At 58.5% G+C, this 15,600-nt stretch overlaps 1 protein-coding gene across 1 annotated transcript in view; it reads right to left on the reverse strand.

Annotated features, from left to right (window-relative positions):
- Positions 1 to 686: 686 nt before the first annotated feature.
- The window catches only part of TRIM62 (tripartite motif containing 62), a 45,373-nt gene continuing 30,459 nt past the window's right edge, over positions 687 to 15,600 (reverse strand). The window contains exons 3-5 of the mRNA XM_077837470.1: positions 5,343 to 5,599; positions 4,677 to 4,792; positions 687 to 1,237 (exon numbers count right to left, since the gene is read on the reverse strand). Of these exons, the coding sequence (XP_077693596.1) occupies positions 687 to 1,237; positions 4,677 to 4,792; positions 5,343 to 5,599 (924 nt within the window). The remainder of the gene's footprint in view (positions 1,238 to 4,676; positions 4,793 to 5,342; positions 5,600 to 15,600) is intronic.

Raw genomic sequence — 15,600 nt, forward strand, 5'->3', positions numbered from 1 at the left:
CACCCTCTCCCCCTTAGTTGCACCTTGTCATAAACCTAGACTGCAGCTCTCTGGGAAAGAGGCTGCCACCCACTTCTTTGCAGAGGTCCTAGCAGCACGGGATCCTGACCCCTTGGTGCCGGGGGCCCCCTGAGTGCCAATGTAACACATACGAAGTGCAGATGCTGCCAGGTCACTAGCCCTGTGCAGGATGGCTCATGCTCTGTCCGTAAGAGCAAACCCAGCTAGGAGCTCACAGGTGAGCTGAGATACCAAGCAGCGGTTCAGCAGCAGCTCTGCTCCATGCCAGCAGGAGGCTCCAACAGCACAGGGTCCCACCTGCATCCATCCTGGCAGAGTGCCCATGGCAATGCCGGGGTCATGCCAGGGATAGCCAGCTGGATGTCCACACTCAGCCCGAATCCTTGGGTTAGTCTGGAAGCTGATGCAGACAGGGAGGCAGGAATGCTGCATCCTCTCACCCTGAAATACCAACAGTTCCATGGCCTCCCTCCATCCCCACAACCCCCCAGCCCCAGCCCTGCACCCTCCTGCACCCGGATAATGCCAGGATGTCAGAGCTAGGAATGGCACAGCCCTGGAGCCTGCAGAAAGGAGTAGGTGGGAACTGTCTTAGCAGGGACTCTGGACTCAGCCTGCCGGCCAGGAGGCTCTATACAGCTCCAGGCTCCCTTCTCTGCTCCCTCCTAGATCCGGACGGTGTTTATGCGGAGTGGCTGCACATTCTTGCCATTGGCATGGCTCTGGCCAGGACTAAAGTATGAGCAGAGCTTGCCGGGGAACTTCTCCCGGAAGGTGTACAGCCACGACATGTCATCAGCATTGTAGAAGATCAGGAGGCCTTTGTCATAGTCCAAGAAGACGCCGACTTTCTCTAGCTTGCTCTTAACATTGAGCCGGGTCCAGGGCTGGGTGCAGGCGCTGTACTGGTTGCCGTCGTGCATGACGATGCAGTAAAAGCCGCGGCTGGGCTGGATCTGAATGCTCCCCTTGCGGGTGACAGCCTCGTGTGCCAGCCCGATCATCCACTGGGTCTTCTCTGAGACGATGACCTCCCAGTAGTGCACGCCGCTGCCGAAGGCCTCTGAGCCCAGCACCGACACTTCCACGTCAAAGCGCTTGGGTGAATCCTGCAGCGGCTGCGGGTGCAAGTTGCCGTAGGCCACGATGGTGCAGTCATCCGACAGGATGAGACGCTGGTGAGCTGTGACGGGGTCCAGTGTGAGGGCTTCTGGCACTGGGAAAGCAGAGGGACAGGAAGGGGCTCAGAACCTAGCCACACCCCACACGGCTAGTCAATTACAGGCAAAGCACTTGCTTATGCAACGGGAATGTAAATGCCCCCAAAATAGGGGCCTACAAGCACCCACCCAGCCACCCCTCACACAGACAGCACTTCACAAAGAGCCGCAGGGACACCAGAGGGGGCTGTGCTGAGGGACGTGTGATGGGGTCAGTCAGGTGGCTCGGCAGCCAGCCCCCTGTAACTCCCCATCTGCCCTTGTGCTCCGCGCAGGGACTGGCCCCACAGGCGGGGAAAGCTGTTGGAGGGACCTTCTTGCGGCCCTGTAGCACGGGAGAGGCAATATAGCTAGCTAGGCTCTACCAGTGCCTCGGCGGCATTTAAAATCGCACCCGTGACACTGCTTAGCAATCCCTTTGGCACTGAAGCTTCCTTTAGGAGCAGGAAGATGCGAAGAGGTAGGGAGTGCTCTTGCCAGAGTACAGACCATATGCACAGATGTGCCAGGGCCTCGGAGATGGGGGCTGATGCTTTGGGGCCTTTCTGGGGGACCCCACACCACGGCTACATCTCTGAGAGCTCACCCAGTGGTGGGAGTTAGACACATAGATCAACGCCCTGGGTGAGCTGATCTGGGGTGGGATAACAAACACTCCAACCAGGTGTGTCACAGGGCTCGGCTCTGCTGGGCTCCCAGCTCGAGATGTACCCAGACTAGCTCTGAGTGAGCGAGCACACTAAAAATAGATAGGTAGCCACGGTGGCACCAGAGGCCAGCCGCCCCACATACAACCTCCCTGAGACCCTAGGTGCGGACGCAGGGCGGCTAACCCTCCCCCATCTGTGCAGCTGTGGCTGCAGCGTTATTTGCAGCGTTCTAGCTCGATCAGAGCTAGTGTGGGTACGTCTCGAAATTACACTCCAGGGCCAGTGCAGATGTAGCCTCAATGTGGGATGCTCCAGCACAAGCAGCAGCTTCCTTGGTGTCTGTGGTGGGATCCCCGCAGCGAGCTACAGAGGGTGACAGCCCCTGCCCCAACCCTGCCTCAAGAAATCTTTGATGAGGATGGGTCTATGGATATAGGGGGAAAAGGGGAGAGTGGAGCCAGGAGCCCCGAGAGGGCAGGAATCTTGCTGCAAGGGGGAGTAGGGCACTGGAGAAGGAGAAGGTGGGGTGGCTGGTGGGAAGCACCAGAGCTCCCTGCCTGCTCCATCTAACAGACCTCCTGGGGTTTGGCAAGAGGGGCCCCACGCTGCTCGGAGCCACAGGGCAGGAGTACAAGGTCAGCTCCAGGCTGGCAGGGGCAGTAGATTCCTGGGACGCCTTGCTGGGGGCCCCAGGATCCATAGAGACTCTGGCTCCCTCACAAGCTTTGGACAAGCAGTTCTCTCTTCCCACCACTGCCCAGCCCCTAGCAAGGGGCTCCCTGTGGGGAAAGGCCCACAGCCTCCTCTATGGAAGCTCAGGTCCCCAGCGCTCACAGATGCCCCGCGCTGGGCTTGAAAGAGCTGATGCTGCCCAGCGATATTAATTAACACCATTGGTAACTTCACATTCATCAGTGAAAGGCTGGTGCCAGGCACTCGAGCTCAGTGAGGGGAGCCAGGCATGGTGATTTCATCCCTCTCCTTTCTTTTGGTTTTGCTGCAGAGTGGTAAACTCCACCCCCCACAGGCGCTTTTGGAATGGTGTGGAATGCCTCCATGATTAGACAGTCATAACTCAGGAAGCCCTTGTCCAAGTCACTTCAAAATTTGTAGACAAATTTGACCATGGCACCAGGTCTAACCTACCAATTCCAAGGCCAATCTGACTTATTTTGTGGATGGGGGAGGGGGCAGGGGGAGAAAACCTGGTCTAAAAGGGAAACCCACAGGCACAATGGGCGGGCACCACTCGGAGCCTGGCTCTTTGCAACCCAGATCCCGCCAGCCCATCAAAGGAGCTTGTGCCCACTGGGGCCGCAGCAGCGTGACAGCTCAAGCGGGGCTGCTGCTGTGCTGAGTGCAAAGAACAATGGCAGAGGTGGCACAGAGCAGTTTTAGCCGCATCCAGGCAAGTGTAATTGTACTCGGCAGACCTTATGCCCAGGCAGGACAGAGGGTGGGGCCCGAATAAACAAGAGCAGAAAGGCTAGCAGGCCGGGAGCAAGCTCTCTTACAGGTCACTGTGTCTCAGCAGAACACTCCATGCCCCAGGGGATGGATCGGCTAATTAATAAACATGGGTTGCGAATGTCTGTATCAGACACTGAGCTCAGTGACGAGAAACCCAGCTAGAAATGGAATTAACCCCCACCTCCTTGGATTAACCCCTCACTCCCCAGCCAGTCTCCAGGCCAGCTCCATCTGGGGCCGTATCCTTGCACTGCAGACCCCCAAGCTCCCGTTACCATAGCAGTGGGAGCAGCCCTGCGGAAAGGGCCTTTGTCAGCCTCTGATGCATTCTCCCTTCTGCCAGGAACAGGAGCTGGTGTCTGGGCTGCACACTGGGGCATGCATGGCCCTGGCTGGGGGAACAGCAGCAGCGGTTGGGCGGGGAGGGGGGAGGGAAGGGGAGGGTGGTGCATAGGCTCTGGGCCCCGTCCCTGCAGGATCTCAGGACCCCCCAGACACAGGGTGTTCTCCCCAAGGCACTCTCACCCCCACTGCAGTCAATGGGTGCTTTGCTGCCTCGGTGCTCAGCCTTCTGCCCATTCGGATTTTGCCTGGGTCACGGAGCAGCCACATGCAACTACTGGAGGGGGCGGCATTTGAACCAGTGACCTGGAGGCAAAGGATTCTGTCCCCTCACCAGTCTGCCACTTGCACTCCCGCAGAGCCTTAGAACAGGAGAAACATCACACCACACAGCTGGGGCCCCTTTGACGGAGGTCCATCATGGACATGCCAGGTGCTGGATCCCAGGCACTGCTGCCCAGCAGGCACTGGCATGTCACATACAGTCTGCTGCTGCTCGTCCCCAGCTGTCGTGCTGAGTCCTGCAGCCCTGAATGCATCTGATGAAGTGCGCTGTAGCTCACGAAAGCTTATGCTCAAATAAATTGGTTAGTCTCTAAGGTGCCACAAGTACTCCTTTTCTTTCTGCAGCCCTGTGACTTCCAGTTCAGAATCTGGCCCTACGTGCAGGGTTTTCCTGCCGGCGTCAGACCACAGTGCCCTGAGGAGGCCACCGCGGCCATCTGTCTGCAGTTTAATCCCTCCTATCACAAAGGCTGGGCCCAGCAGCCTGTATTTACCTAGCTAAGGCGACTCTCCCCACACGGCAGGATTTGCAGGGAGGCTGAGCGTCACCGCCCCCAGACCAGTAGACTTGTGGGTGCTCAGCACTTCTGATAATCACGCCAGAGGCCCCAGCTGCCACATTATGCCAGGAAAGGCCTGTAGTATGTTAGAGGGGGCAGGCTGCTCTCCCTGGGCTGGGGAACCATACCTGGATGGATGTCCTGGAAGAGCGATTTCCAGATCGTGTACTGCAGGGGGCCCATGTATTTGGAGGTAGGAAAGTCTTCATACGTGAGGTTTGTTTCATGGATCTTTCCCTTGAGCCTGGTTGGAGAGTCAAGCTGGTTAGCACGGAGCCCCTGCAGTTCCCCTACTGCAATGTGGGGTTTGCTGGTGAGGAAGGGGAGAGGTTACAGGGGTAGGGGGTCAATTGAGTGAGGGCCTGGCCTAGAGGCAGGAGCTCTGGCAGGAGCATAGGACACTGCCTCTTGGGTCACAGCCACGTGGGCCCTGGGGTGCATACACCATGGGAGCGCTGAGTGAGGCCAGTCGGTATGCACACCCTGGCAGTGTCCCGTTGGTGCCAGGGCGGGTTTGGGGAGCTGCTGTGGACTAGAAAGGTCCTGTCCTCACCTACTAAACCCTTCCGTGGGGGTGGGGCTAAGCAGGCCTTCAGGATGATCAGGGACTAGGAATGGATGGGAGGGAGCCATAACAGGAAGGGCTTTGTCCTGGGCTGGGCTGGGCCAGTCTGGGCTGGGTGCTGACGAGAGGGAAAAGCTGTTGTCCAGGGAGATGCACTGAGACAGTGCTGGGCTGCAAAGGCCATATGCACCCCTCTGAGAGCCAGGTGATGCCCCCCTCCCCCCAGTACCTCTCCGAGAGCGAGGCGATGCCGGCCAGGAAGGCATGCCTGTCCGTCTCAGCCAGCCGCTCCTGCAGGATCTGGCTGCCCTCCTGCACTTTGCGCAGCTGCTGGCTGTAGCGCTGGATCTTCTGCTCGATGTCGGTCAGAGTCCTGGCGGTGTCGGCCTCCAGCTCCTCCAGCATGGCCTTCTGGCGCTCACGCAGGAGCCGGTGCAGCCGCTCAAAGGCCTCCCCAATGGTGGCTCGCAGGCTCTTGGCAGAGGACTGCGCAGGACAGACAAGCAGAGAAGAGTCACAACAGAGCCACACGCCACCCTCATTCCTTCCCGACAGCACCACCCCGCTCTGCCAGAGCCCCCCACGCCTGACCCACAGCCCGCCCTGCCCTGAGCTCCCCACACCCACCTCTGCCAGAGCCCCCCACGCCTCCCCCACAGCCCGCCCGGCCCTGAGCTCCCCACACCCTGCTCTGCCAGAGCCCCCCACGCCTCCCCCACAGCCCGCCCGGCCCTGAGCTCCCCACACCCTGCTCTGCCAGAGCCCCCCACGCCTCCCCCACAGCCCGCCTGGCCCAGAGCTCCCCACACCCTGCTCTGCCAGAGCCCCCCACGCCTCCCCCACAGCCCGCCCGGCCCTGAGCTCCCCACACCCAGCTCTGCCAGAGCCCCCCACGCCTCACCCACAGCCCGCCCGGCCCTGAGCTCCCCACACCCCGCTCTGCCAGAGCCCCCCACGCCTGACCCACAGCCCGCCCTGCCCTGAGCTCCCCACACCCACCTCTGCCAGAGCCCCCCACGCCTCCCCCACAGCCCGCCCGGCCCTGAGCTCCCCACACCCCGCTCTGCCAGAGCCCCCCACGCCTGACCCACAGCCCGCCCGGCCCTGAGCTCCCCACACCCTGCTCTGCCAGAGCCCCCCACGCCTCCCCCACAGCCCGCCTGGCCCAGAGCTCCCCACACCCAGCTCTGCCCCCCACTCCTGACCCACAGCCCGCCCGGCCCTGAGCTCCCCACACCCCGCTCTGCCAGAGCCCCCCACGCCTCCCCCACAGCCCACCCGGCCCTGAGCTCCCCACACCCACCTCTGCCAGAGCCCCCCACGCCTCCCCCACAGGCCGCCCGGCCCTGAGCTCCCCACACCCCGCTCTGCCAGAGCCCCCCACGCCTGACCCACAGCCCGCCCGGCCCTGAGCTCCCCACACCCCGCTCTGCCAGAGCCCCCCACGCCTCCCCCACAGCCCGCCCGGCCCTGAGCTCCCCACACCCACCTCTGCCAGAGTCCCCCACGCCTCAGCCACAGCCCGCCCGGCCCTGAGCTCCCCACACCCCGCTCTGCCAGAGTCCCCACGCCTCAGCCACAGCCCGCCCGGCCCTGAGCTCCCCACACCCCGCTCTGCCAGAGTCCCCCACGCCTCACCCACAGCCCGCCCGGCCCTGAGCTCCCCACACCCAGCTCTGCCAGAGCCCCACACGCCTCCCCCACAGCCCGCCCGGCCCTGAGCTCCCCACACCCAGCTCTGCCATTGCCCCCCACGCCTCACCCACAGCCCGCCCGGCCCTGAGCTCCCCACACCCCGCTCTGCCAGAGCCCCCCACGCCTGACCCACAGCCCGCCCGGCCCTGAGCTCCCCACACCCCGCTCTGCCAGAGCCCCCCACGCCTGACCCACAGCCCGCCCGGCCCTGAGCTCCCCACACCCCGCTCTGCCAGAGTCCCCACGCCTCAGCCACAGCCCGCCCGGCCCTGAGCTCCCCACACCCAGCTCTGCCACTGACCCCCACGCCTCCCCCACAGCCCGCCCGGCCCTGAGCTCCCCACACCCCGCTCTGCCAGAGCCCCCCACGCCTCACCCAGAGCCCGCCCGGCCCTGAGCTCCCCACACCCCGCTCTGCCAGAGCCCCCCACGCCTCACCCACAGCCCGCCCGGCCCTGAGCTCCCCACACCCAGCTCTGCCAGAGTCCCCCAAGCCTCAGCCACAGCCCGCCCGGCCCTGAGCTCCCCACACCCAGCTCTGCCACTGCGCCCCACGCCTCCCCCACAGCCCGCCCGGCCCTAAGCTCCCCACACCCCGCTCTGCCAGAGCCCCCCACGCCTCCCCCACAGCCCGCCCGGCCCTAAGCTCCCCACACCCCGCTCTGCCAGAGTCCCCACGCCTCAGCCACAGCCCGCCCGGCCCTGAGCTCCCCACACCCCGCTCTGCCAGAGTCCCCACGCCTCAGCCACAGCCCGCCCGGCCCTGAGCTCCCCACACCCCGCTCTGCCAGAGTCCCCCACGCCTCACCCACAGCCCGCCCGGCCCTGAGCTCCCCACACCCCGCTCTGCCAGAGCCCCCCACGCCTCCCCCACAGCCCGCCCGGCCCTGAGCTCCCCACACCCAGCTCTGCCATTGCCCCCCACGCCTCACCCACAGCCCGCCCGGCCCTGAGCTCCCCACACCCCGCTCTGCCAGAGCCCCCCACGCCTGACCCACAGCCCGCCCGGCCCTGAGCTCCCCACACCCCGCTCTGCCAGAGCCCCCCACGCCTGACCCACAGCCCGCCCGGCCCTGAGCTCCCCACACCCCGCTCTGCCAGAGTCCCCACGCCTCAGCCACAGCCCGCCCGGCCCTGAGCTCCCCACACCCAGCTCTGCCACTGACACCCACGCCTCCCCCACAGCCCGCCCGGCCCTGAGCTCCCCACACCCCGCTCTGCCAGAGCCCCCCACGCCTCACCCACAGCCCGCCCGGCCCTGAGCTCCCCACACCCAGCTCTGCGAGAGTCCCCCAAGCCTCAGCCACAGCCCGCCCGGCCCTGAGCTCCCCACACCCAGCTCTGCCACTGCGCCCCACGCCTCCCCCACAGCCCGCCCGGCCCTAAGCTCCCCACACCCCGCTCTGCCAGAGCCCCCCACGCCTCCCCCACAGCCCGCCCGGCCCTGAGCTCCCCACACCCCGCTCTGCCAGAGTCCCCACGCCTCAGCCACAGCCCGCCCGGCCCTGAGCTCCCCACACCCCGCTCTGCCAGAGCCCCCCACGCCTGACCCACAGCCTGCCCGGCCCTGAGCTCCACACACCCAGCTCTGCCACTGCCCCCCACGCCTCCCCCACAGCCCGCCCGGCCCTGAGCTCCCCACACCCAGCTCTGCCAGAGCCCTCCACGCCTCACCCACAGCCCGCCCGGCCCTGAGCTGCCCACACCCAGCTCTGCCACTGCCCCCCACGCCTCAGCCACAGCCCGCCCGGCCCTGAGCTCCCCACACCCAGCTCTGCCAGAGCCCCCCACGCCTGACCCACAGCCCGCTCGGCCCTGAGCTCCCCACACCCACCTCTGCCAGAGCCCCCCACGCCTCCCCCACAGCCCGCCCGGCCCTGAGCTCCCCACACCCCGCTCTGCCAGAGTCCCCACGCCTCAGCCACAGCCCGCCCGGCCCTGAGCTCCCCACACCCAGCTCTGCCAGAGCCCCCCACGCCTCAGCCACAGCCCGCCCGGCCCTGAGCTCCCCACACCCAGCTCTGCCAGAGTCCCCCACGCCTCAGCCACAGCCCGCCCGGCCCTGAGCTCCCCACACCCACCTCTGCCAGAGCCCCCCACGCCTCAGCCACAGCCCGCCCGGCCCTGAGCTCCCCACACCCAGCTCTGCCACTGCCCCCCACGCCTCCCCCACAGCCCGCCCGGCCCTGAGCTCCCCACACCCCGCTCTACCAGAGCCCCCCACGCCTCAGCCACAGCCCGCCCGGCCCTGAGCTCCCCACACCCAGCTCTGCCAGAGCCCCCCACGCCTCCCCCACAGCCCGCAAGGCCCTGAGCTCCCCACACCCAGCTCTGCCATTGCCCCCCACGCCTCACCCACAGCCCGCCTGGCCCTGAGCTCCCCACACCCAGCTCTGCCAGAGCCCCCCACGCCTCACCCACAGCCCGCCCGGCCCTGAGCTCCCCACACCCAGCTCTGCCAGAGCCCCCCACGCCTCAGCCACAGCCCGCCCGGCCCTGAGCTCCCCACACCCAGCTCTGCCAGAGCCCCCCACGCCTGACCCACAGCCCGCCCGGCCCTGAGCTCCCCACACCCAGCTCTGCCAGAGCCCCCCACGCCTCACCCACAGCCCGCCCGGCCCTGAGCTCCCCACACCCAGCTCTGCCAGAGCCCCCCACGCCTCACCCACAGCCCGCCCGGCCCTGAGCTCCCCACACCCAGCTCTGCCAGAGCCCCCCACGCCTCACCCACAGCCCGCCTGGCCCTGAGCTCCCCACACCTCACCCACAGCCCGCCCGGCCCTGAGCTCCCCACACCCATCTCTGCCAGAGCCCCCCACGCCTCACCCACAGCCCGCCCGGCCCTGAGCTCCCCACACCCACTCTGCCAGAGCCCCCCACGCTTCCCCCACAGCCCGCCCGGCCCTGAGCTCCCCACACCCCGCTCTGCCAGAGTCCCCACGCCTCAGCCACAGCCCACCTGGCCCTGAGCTCCCCACACCCAGCTCTGCCAGAGCCCCCCACGCCTCACCCACAGCCTGCCTGGCCCTGAGCTCCCCACACCCAGCTCTGCCAGGGCCCCCCACTCCTGACCCACAGCCCGTCCGGCCCTGAGCTCCCCACACCCAGCTCTGCCAGGGCCCCTGGCTCCAGACGTGCAGCCCTTCCACTCTATTTTCAGGGCTCATCTCTCTCATTCCGAATTCGAGAGGTGCTCTGCAGACTGGCTGGGTTCTGAAAGTTCGGCTCCAGGAACTGCCCAGTAGCTCAGACTCAACAATTACCAAGCTCTCCTGGAGTGGAATCTATGAATCATCTCTACAGGTTTGCTGAGACCCCTTCTCCAGACCTGTATCCCCAGAAGTATTCCAGCCCTGGGCTCCCCACACACCTCCCTGCTCTGGCCATTACGCCCTCACTATAGCACCCAGCCTTGCTCTCTGGCAGTGCCAGGCACTGACGCTGTGCCCTGCGTCTTCATGGCACTACGCCTAGTCACTCTGCAAGGCTGGTCAGTGTTACAGCTGGGGAGCCCCTGGCACCTCACCCCACAGTTGACTCAGTCTCTCCTCCCTACAGCACCCAGCACCGCTGACCTTCCCCCTCCCTCCCAGTTGCTTGCCTGTGGAAAGAACGTTAAGGCTATTTAACAGCACCTTCGCTGCCCTTAACTCCCAGCTTACTTCCCTTCACCACACACCACTCCACTCCTCCCTCCTGTGGAATCATGCTGTCCTCCCCCTGAGAGCAACCTCAGCCTGCCTCCAACACCCATGTGACACTTTGCTCCAGAATCCACTATTTCAGAATCGCACTGCTACTGCAAACCCTGTTAATGAGATTTTTTTCCCAAGGGACGCAGTCAGCTTGAAATCTGGTCAGCTTGAAATCTGGTCGGTTTAAAATGGGAGGGTCAGGTGTGTTTGCCTCCCTCCCCTTGTGCAATCACATTTCCCCATTGTTTAAAAAAAAAATGTTCTCTCGCCTATCACTGTCAAAAGATCCTTGCAGACTGGGGGGGATGGGTGGAGTGACTTACTGAGGACACCCAGGAGAAGCAGTGAAACTGACTGTAAAAGAGAAAGAGGGGAACCAACTATACACCAACATGTTTTCCAAAGAGCTGTTTCCACTTAGGATGCTCAGGGACTTGGCATGCTGGGTGCAGGGCACTTTTGCCAGCCCAGCCATAAGTGTCAGAACAGGGGCTGCTGGAAGCAAAGTGCTTGTGCAAACTCGGACCTCATCCAATGGGAGCTGAGGTCTTTGGAACATCTGGCCCCAGCTGTAAGGGCTGAGCCCTTGGAAATCTTGCTTGGGGCTCTTTGGAAAATCTGGCCCAGCGTGCTATCAGATGTAGGAATTCTGGTGATTTATGACTGGTATTGTGAGAGCACCTGGCTAGGACCCCATGGCTCTAGTGCTGCACAAACACAGAACAAAGAGATGGCCCCTGCTCCCCGGAGCTCACAGTCCAAGTCCGAGACAAGAGACAGCAGATGGACGAGACAATACTGGCCAGCACATTGGGCTATGGACCTAGTTGCCTAACTACTGACAAGCTCTTGTAAGCATCTCAGCAAAGGAGTTTTGAGACGGGATGGGCCGACCACGTGACTTGTAAGCACAGGCACAACGTTTTCAGGTACAGCATGGTTTTCAAGTGAGGCTGTTCCTGTTAATTCAGGCCCAACAGTTTGATGTAATAGAAAAGGGCTCTTAGGAGACATAATTCTGACTAGGAATAGGGCTATGTTTTATTTTTAATTTCAATGAAAACAAACGGCTTTTTCAGCATGGCCAACTCTTGTAATTTTATTGCAAGTCCAGTGATACTTGCAGGTTTTCTTAAAGCTCCTGCAATCATGTGACTAAGTGGGACTCTCAGCTTTCATTTAAAGGAAGTAAGGAAGGCTGGATCCACAAAGGTCTTGGGCACTGTGATGCCAAACATCATGGCGCCAAAGTTTTAAAGGTGCCTAGAAAATCTCAGGAACAATACTGGGATCCATAACGCTGAATCTGCTGCTTAGGCTCCCTACACAGTGAACGGAGAGAGCCAGGTGTCCTAGACTGTGATCCACAAACTGGGGCAACACAGTCATTCCTCTACCTAACTTGCACGCAGGGCTCAGTCTGGCAGGCGTTTCAGAGGCTGCCTAGATCACACAAAACAGATGGAGGAGGAGGAGGAAAAAAGAGAGGCCCACCTTATAGGCTTTAGCCCAGTGGTTCAGGTACTCGCTCAGGCTGTGGGAGATGTTTGGGTCATGTCCCCTCTCGGGGAGAAGGAATCTGAACAGGGATCTGCCACCTTTCAATGAGGGCTAGGGGCTATTCTGAGTGGGGTCTCCCTCAACTTCTCCTGTTGAAGTAGTTCCAGTTTAATTGAATAATTTAGTATTATTTGGGCCAGAAAAAGAGTGAGAATAATAGAAATGTCAGGCTGGAAGGGACCTTGAGAAGTCATCTAGTCCAGCAACCTACACTGAGGCAGGACCAAGTAAACCTAGACCATCCTTGAGAGGGGTTTATCCAACCTGCTCTTAAAAACCTCCAATGACGGGGATTCCATAACCTCTCTGGGAAGCCTGTTCCAGCATTTAACTACCAATATACTTAGAAAGGTTTCAGAGTAACAGCCGTGTTAGTCTGTATTCGCAAAAAGAAAAGGAGTACCTGTGGCACCTTAGAGACTAACCAATTTATTTGAGCACAAGCTTTCGTGAGCTACAGCTCACTTCTTCGGATGCAACCGATGAAGTGAGCTGTAGCTCACGAAAGCTTATGTTCAAATAAATTTGTTAGTCTCTAAGGTGCCACAGGTCCTCCTTTTCTTTATACTCAGAAAGTTTTTCCTAATATCTAACCTGACTCTCCCTTGCTGCAGATTAAGATCATCACTTTTTGTCCTACTTTCAGTGGACATGGAGAACAATTGAACCCCATCCTCTTTATAACAGCCCTTAACATATTTGGTGACTGTTATCAGGTCCCCCCTCTGTCATCTTTCCTCAAGACTAAACGATCCCAGTTCTTTTTTTAACTTTTCCTCATAGGTCAGGTTTTCTAAACCATTTCTCATTTTTGTTGCTCTCCTCTGGACTCCCTTCAATATCTTTACATCTGTAAATACAGCCCACAATGATATCAGCCTTTTCACAACAGCATCACACTGTTGACTCATATTCAATTTGTGATCCACTCTAATCCCCAAATCCTTTCCATCAGTACAACCACCGTGCCAGTTATTCCCCATTTTGTAGTTGTACATTTGATTTTTCTTTCCTAAATGCAGTACTTTGCACTTATCTTTATTAAATTTCATCTTGTTGATTTCAGACCAACTCATCACTTTGTCAAGGTCATTTTGAATTCTAATCCTGTCCTCCAAAGTGCTTGCAATCGCTCCCAGCTCGGTGTCATCTCCAAATTTTATAAGCATACTCTCTGCTCCATTAACCAGGTCATTAATGAAAATATTGCATAGTACCAGACTAAGGACTGACCCTTGCAGGAGCCCACTATATGTGCCCCTCTCCACAGTTTAATAGCAAACCATTGATAACAGCTCTTTGAGTACGTTCTTTCAACCAGCTGTGCACCCACCTTATAGTGGCCTAATCTCATCTCGGCCACAATTCCCTAGTTTCCTTAAGAGAGTGTCCTGTGGGACTGTGTCAAAAATCACTTTAAGAACATAAGAATGGCTGTACTGGGTCAGACCAAAGGTCCATCTAGCCCAGTACCCTGTCTGCCAACAGTGGCCAATGCCAGGTGCTCCAGAAGGAACAGGTAACCATCAAGTGATCCATCCCATTGCCAATTCCCAGCTTCTGGCAAACAGAGGCTAGGGACACCCTCCCTGCCCATCCTGGCTAACAGTAATTGGTGGACCTATCCTCCATGAACTTACCTAGTTTTTTTTTAACCCTATTATAGCCTTAGCCTTCACAACATCCTCTGGCAAGGAGTTCCACAGGTTGATGGTGCATTGTGTGAAAAAATACTTCCTTTTGTTTGTTTTAAACCTACCGCATATTAATTTCATTTGGTGACCCCTAGTTCTTGTGTTATGAGGAGGAGTAAATAACATTTCCCTATGTTGCCAAGAAGCCCAATGGCATTTTGGAATGTATGGGGCATTGCCAGCAGATCGAGGGACGTGATCGTTCCCCTCTATTCGACATTGGTGAGGCCTCATCTGGAGTAGTGTGTCCAGTTTTGGGCCCCACACTACAAGAAGGATGATTTTCTTTCTCTACACCAGTTATGATTTTATAGACCTCTATCATATCCCCCAGTCATCTCTTTTCCAAGATGAAAAGTCCCAGTCTTATTAATCTCTCCTCATATTGCAGCCGTTCCATACCCCTAATAATTTTTGTTGCCCTTTTCTGGACCTTTTCCAATTGCAATATATCATTTTTAAGATGGGACGACCACATCTGCACACAGTATTCAAGATGTGGGCATACCATGGATTTATATAGAGGCAATATGGTATTTTCTGTCTTACTATTTATCCCTTTCTTAATGATTCCCAATGTTCTGTTTGCTTTTTTGACTGCTGCTGCACATTGAGTGGATGTTTTCAGAGAACTCTCCACAATGACTCCAAGATCTCTTTCTGAGTGGTAACAGCTAACTTAGACCCCATCATTTTATACGTATAGTTGGGATTATGTTTTCCAATGTGCATTACTTTGCATTTATCAACATTGAATTTAATCTGCCATTTTATTGCCCAGTCACCCAGTTTTGAGGAATCCTTTTGCAGCTCTTCGCAGTCTGCCTGGGACTTAACTATCTTGAGAAGTTTTGTATCATCTGAAAATTTTGCCACCTCACTGTTTACCCCTTTTTCCAGATCATTTATGAATATGTTGAATAGGACTGGGCCCAGTATAGACCCCTAGGGACACCACTATTTACCTCTCTACATTCTGAAAACTGACCATTTATTCATACCCTTTGTTTCCTATCTTTTCACCAGCTACCGATCCATGAGAGGACTTTCCCTCTTATCCCATGACAGCTTCCTTTGCCTAAGAGCTCTTGGTGAGGGACCTTGTCAAAGGCTTTCTGAAAGACCAAGTATACTATATCCACTGTATCACTCTTGACAACATGCTTGTTGACCCCCTCAAAGAATTCTAGTAGATTGGTGAGGCATCATTACCCTTTCCAAAACCATACTGACTCTTCACCAACAAATTATGTTCAGCTATGTGTCTGACAATTTTGTTCTTTACTATAGTTTCAACCAGTTTGCCCGGCACTGAAGTCAGGTTTACCAGCCTGTAATTGCCAGCATCACCTCTGGAGTCCTTTTTAAAAATTGGCATCACATTAGCTATCCTCCAGTCATCGGGTACAGAAGCTGATTTAAATGATAGGTTACAGACTACAGTTTGCAGTTCTGCAATTTCACATTTGAGTCCCTTCAGAACTCTTGGGTGAATGCCATCTGGTCCTGGTGACTTATTACAGTTTAGTTTATCAATTTGTTCCAAAACCTCCTCTAATGACACCTCAGTCTGGGACAGTTCCTCAGATTTGTCATCTAAAAAGAATGGCTCGGGTTTGGGAATCTCCCTCACATCTTCAGCTGTGAAGGCCGATGCAAAGAATTCGTTTAGTTTCTCCAAAATGGCGTTATCGTCCTTGAGCGTCCTGCTAAAACATCTCGATCGTCCAGTGGCCCCACTAACTGTTCAGCAGGCTTCCTGCTTCTGATGTACTTCGAAAAAATTTGCTATTACTTTCTGAGTCTTTGGCTAGCTGTCCTTCAATTTCTTTTTTGGCCTTCC

This window comes from Eretmochelys imbricata, chromosome 18 (assembly GCF_965152235.1).
Source record: "Eretmochelys imbricata isolate rEreImb1 chromosome 18, rEreImb1.hap1, whole genome shotgun sequence".
Lineage (NCBI taxonomy): Eukaryota > Metazoa > Chordata > Testudines > Cheloniidae > Eretmochelys > Eretmochelys imbricata.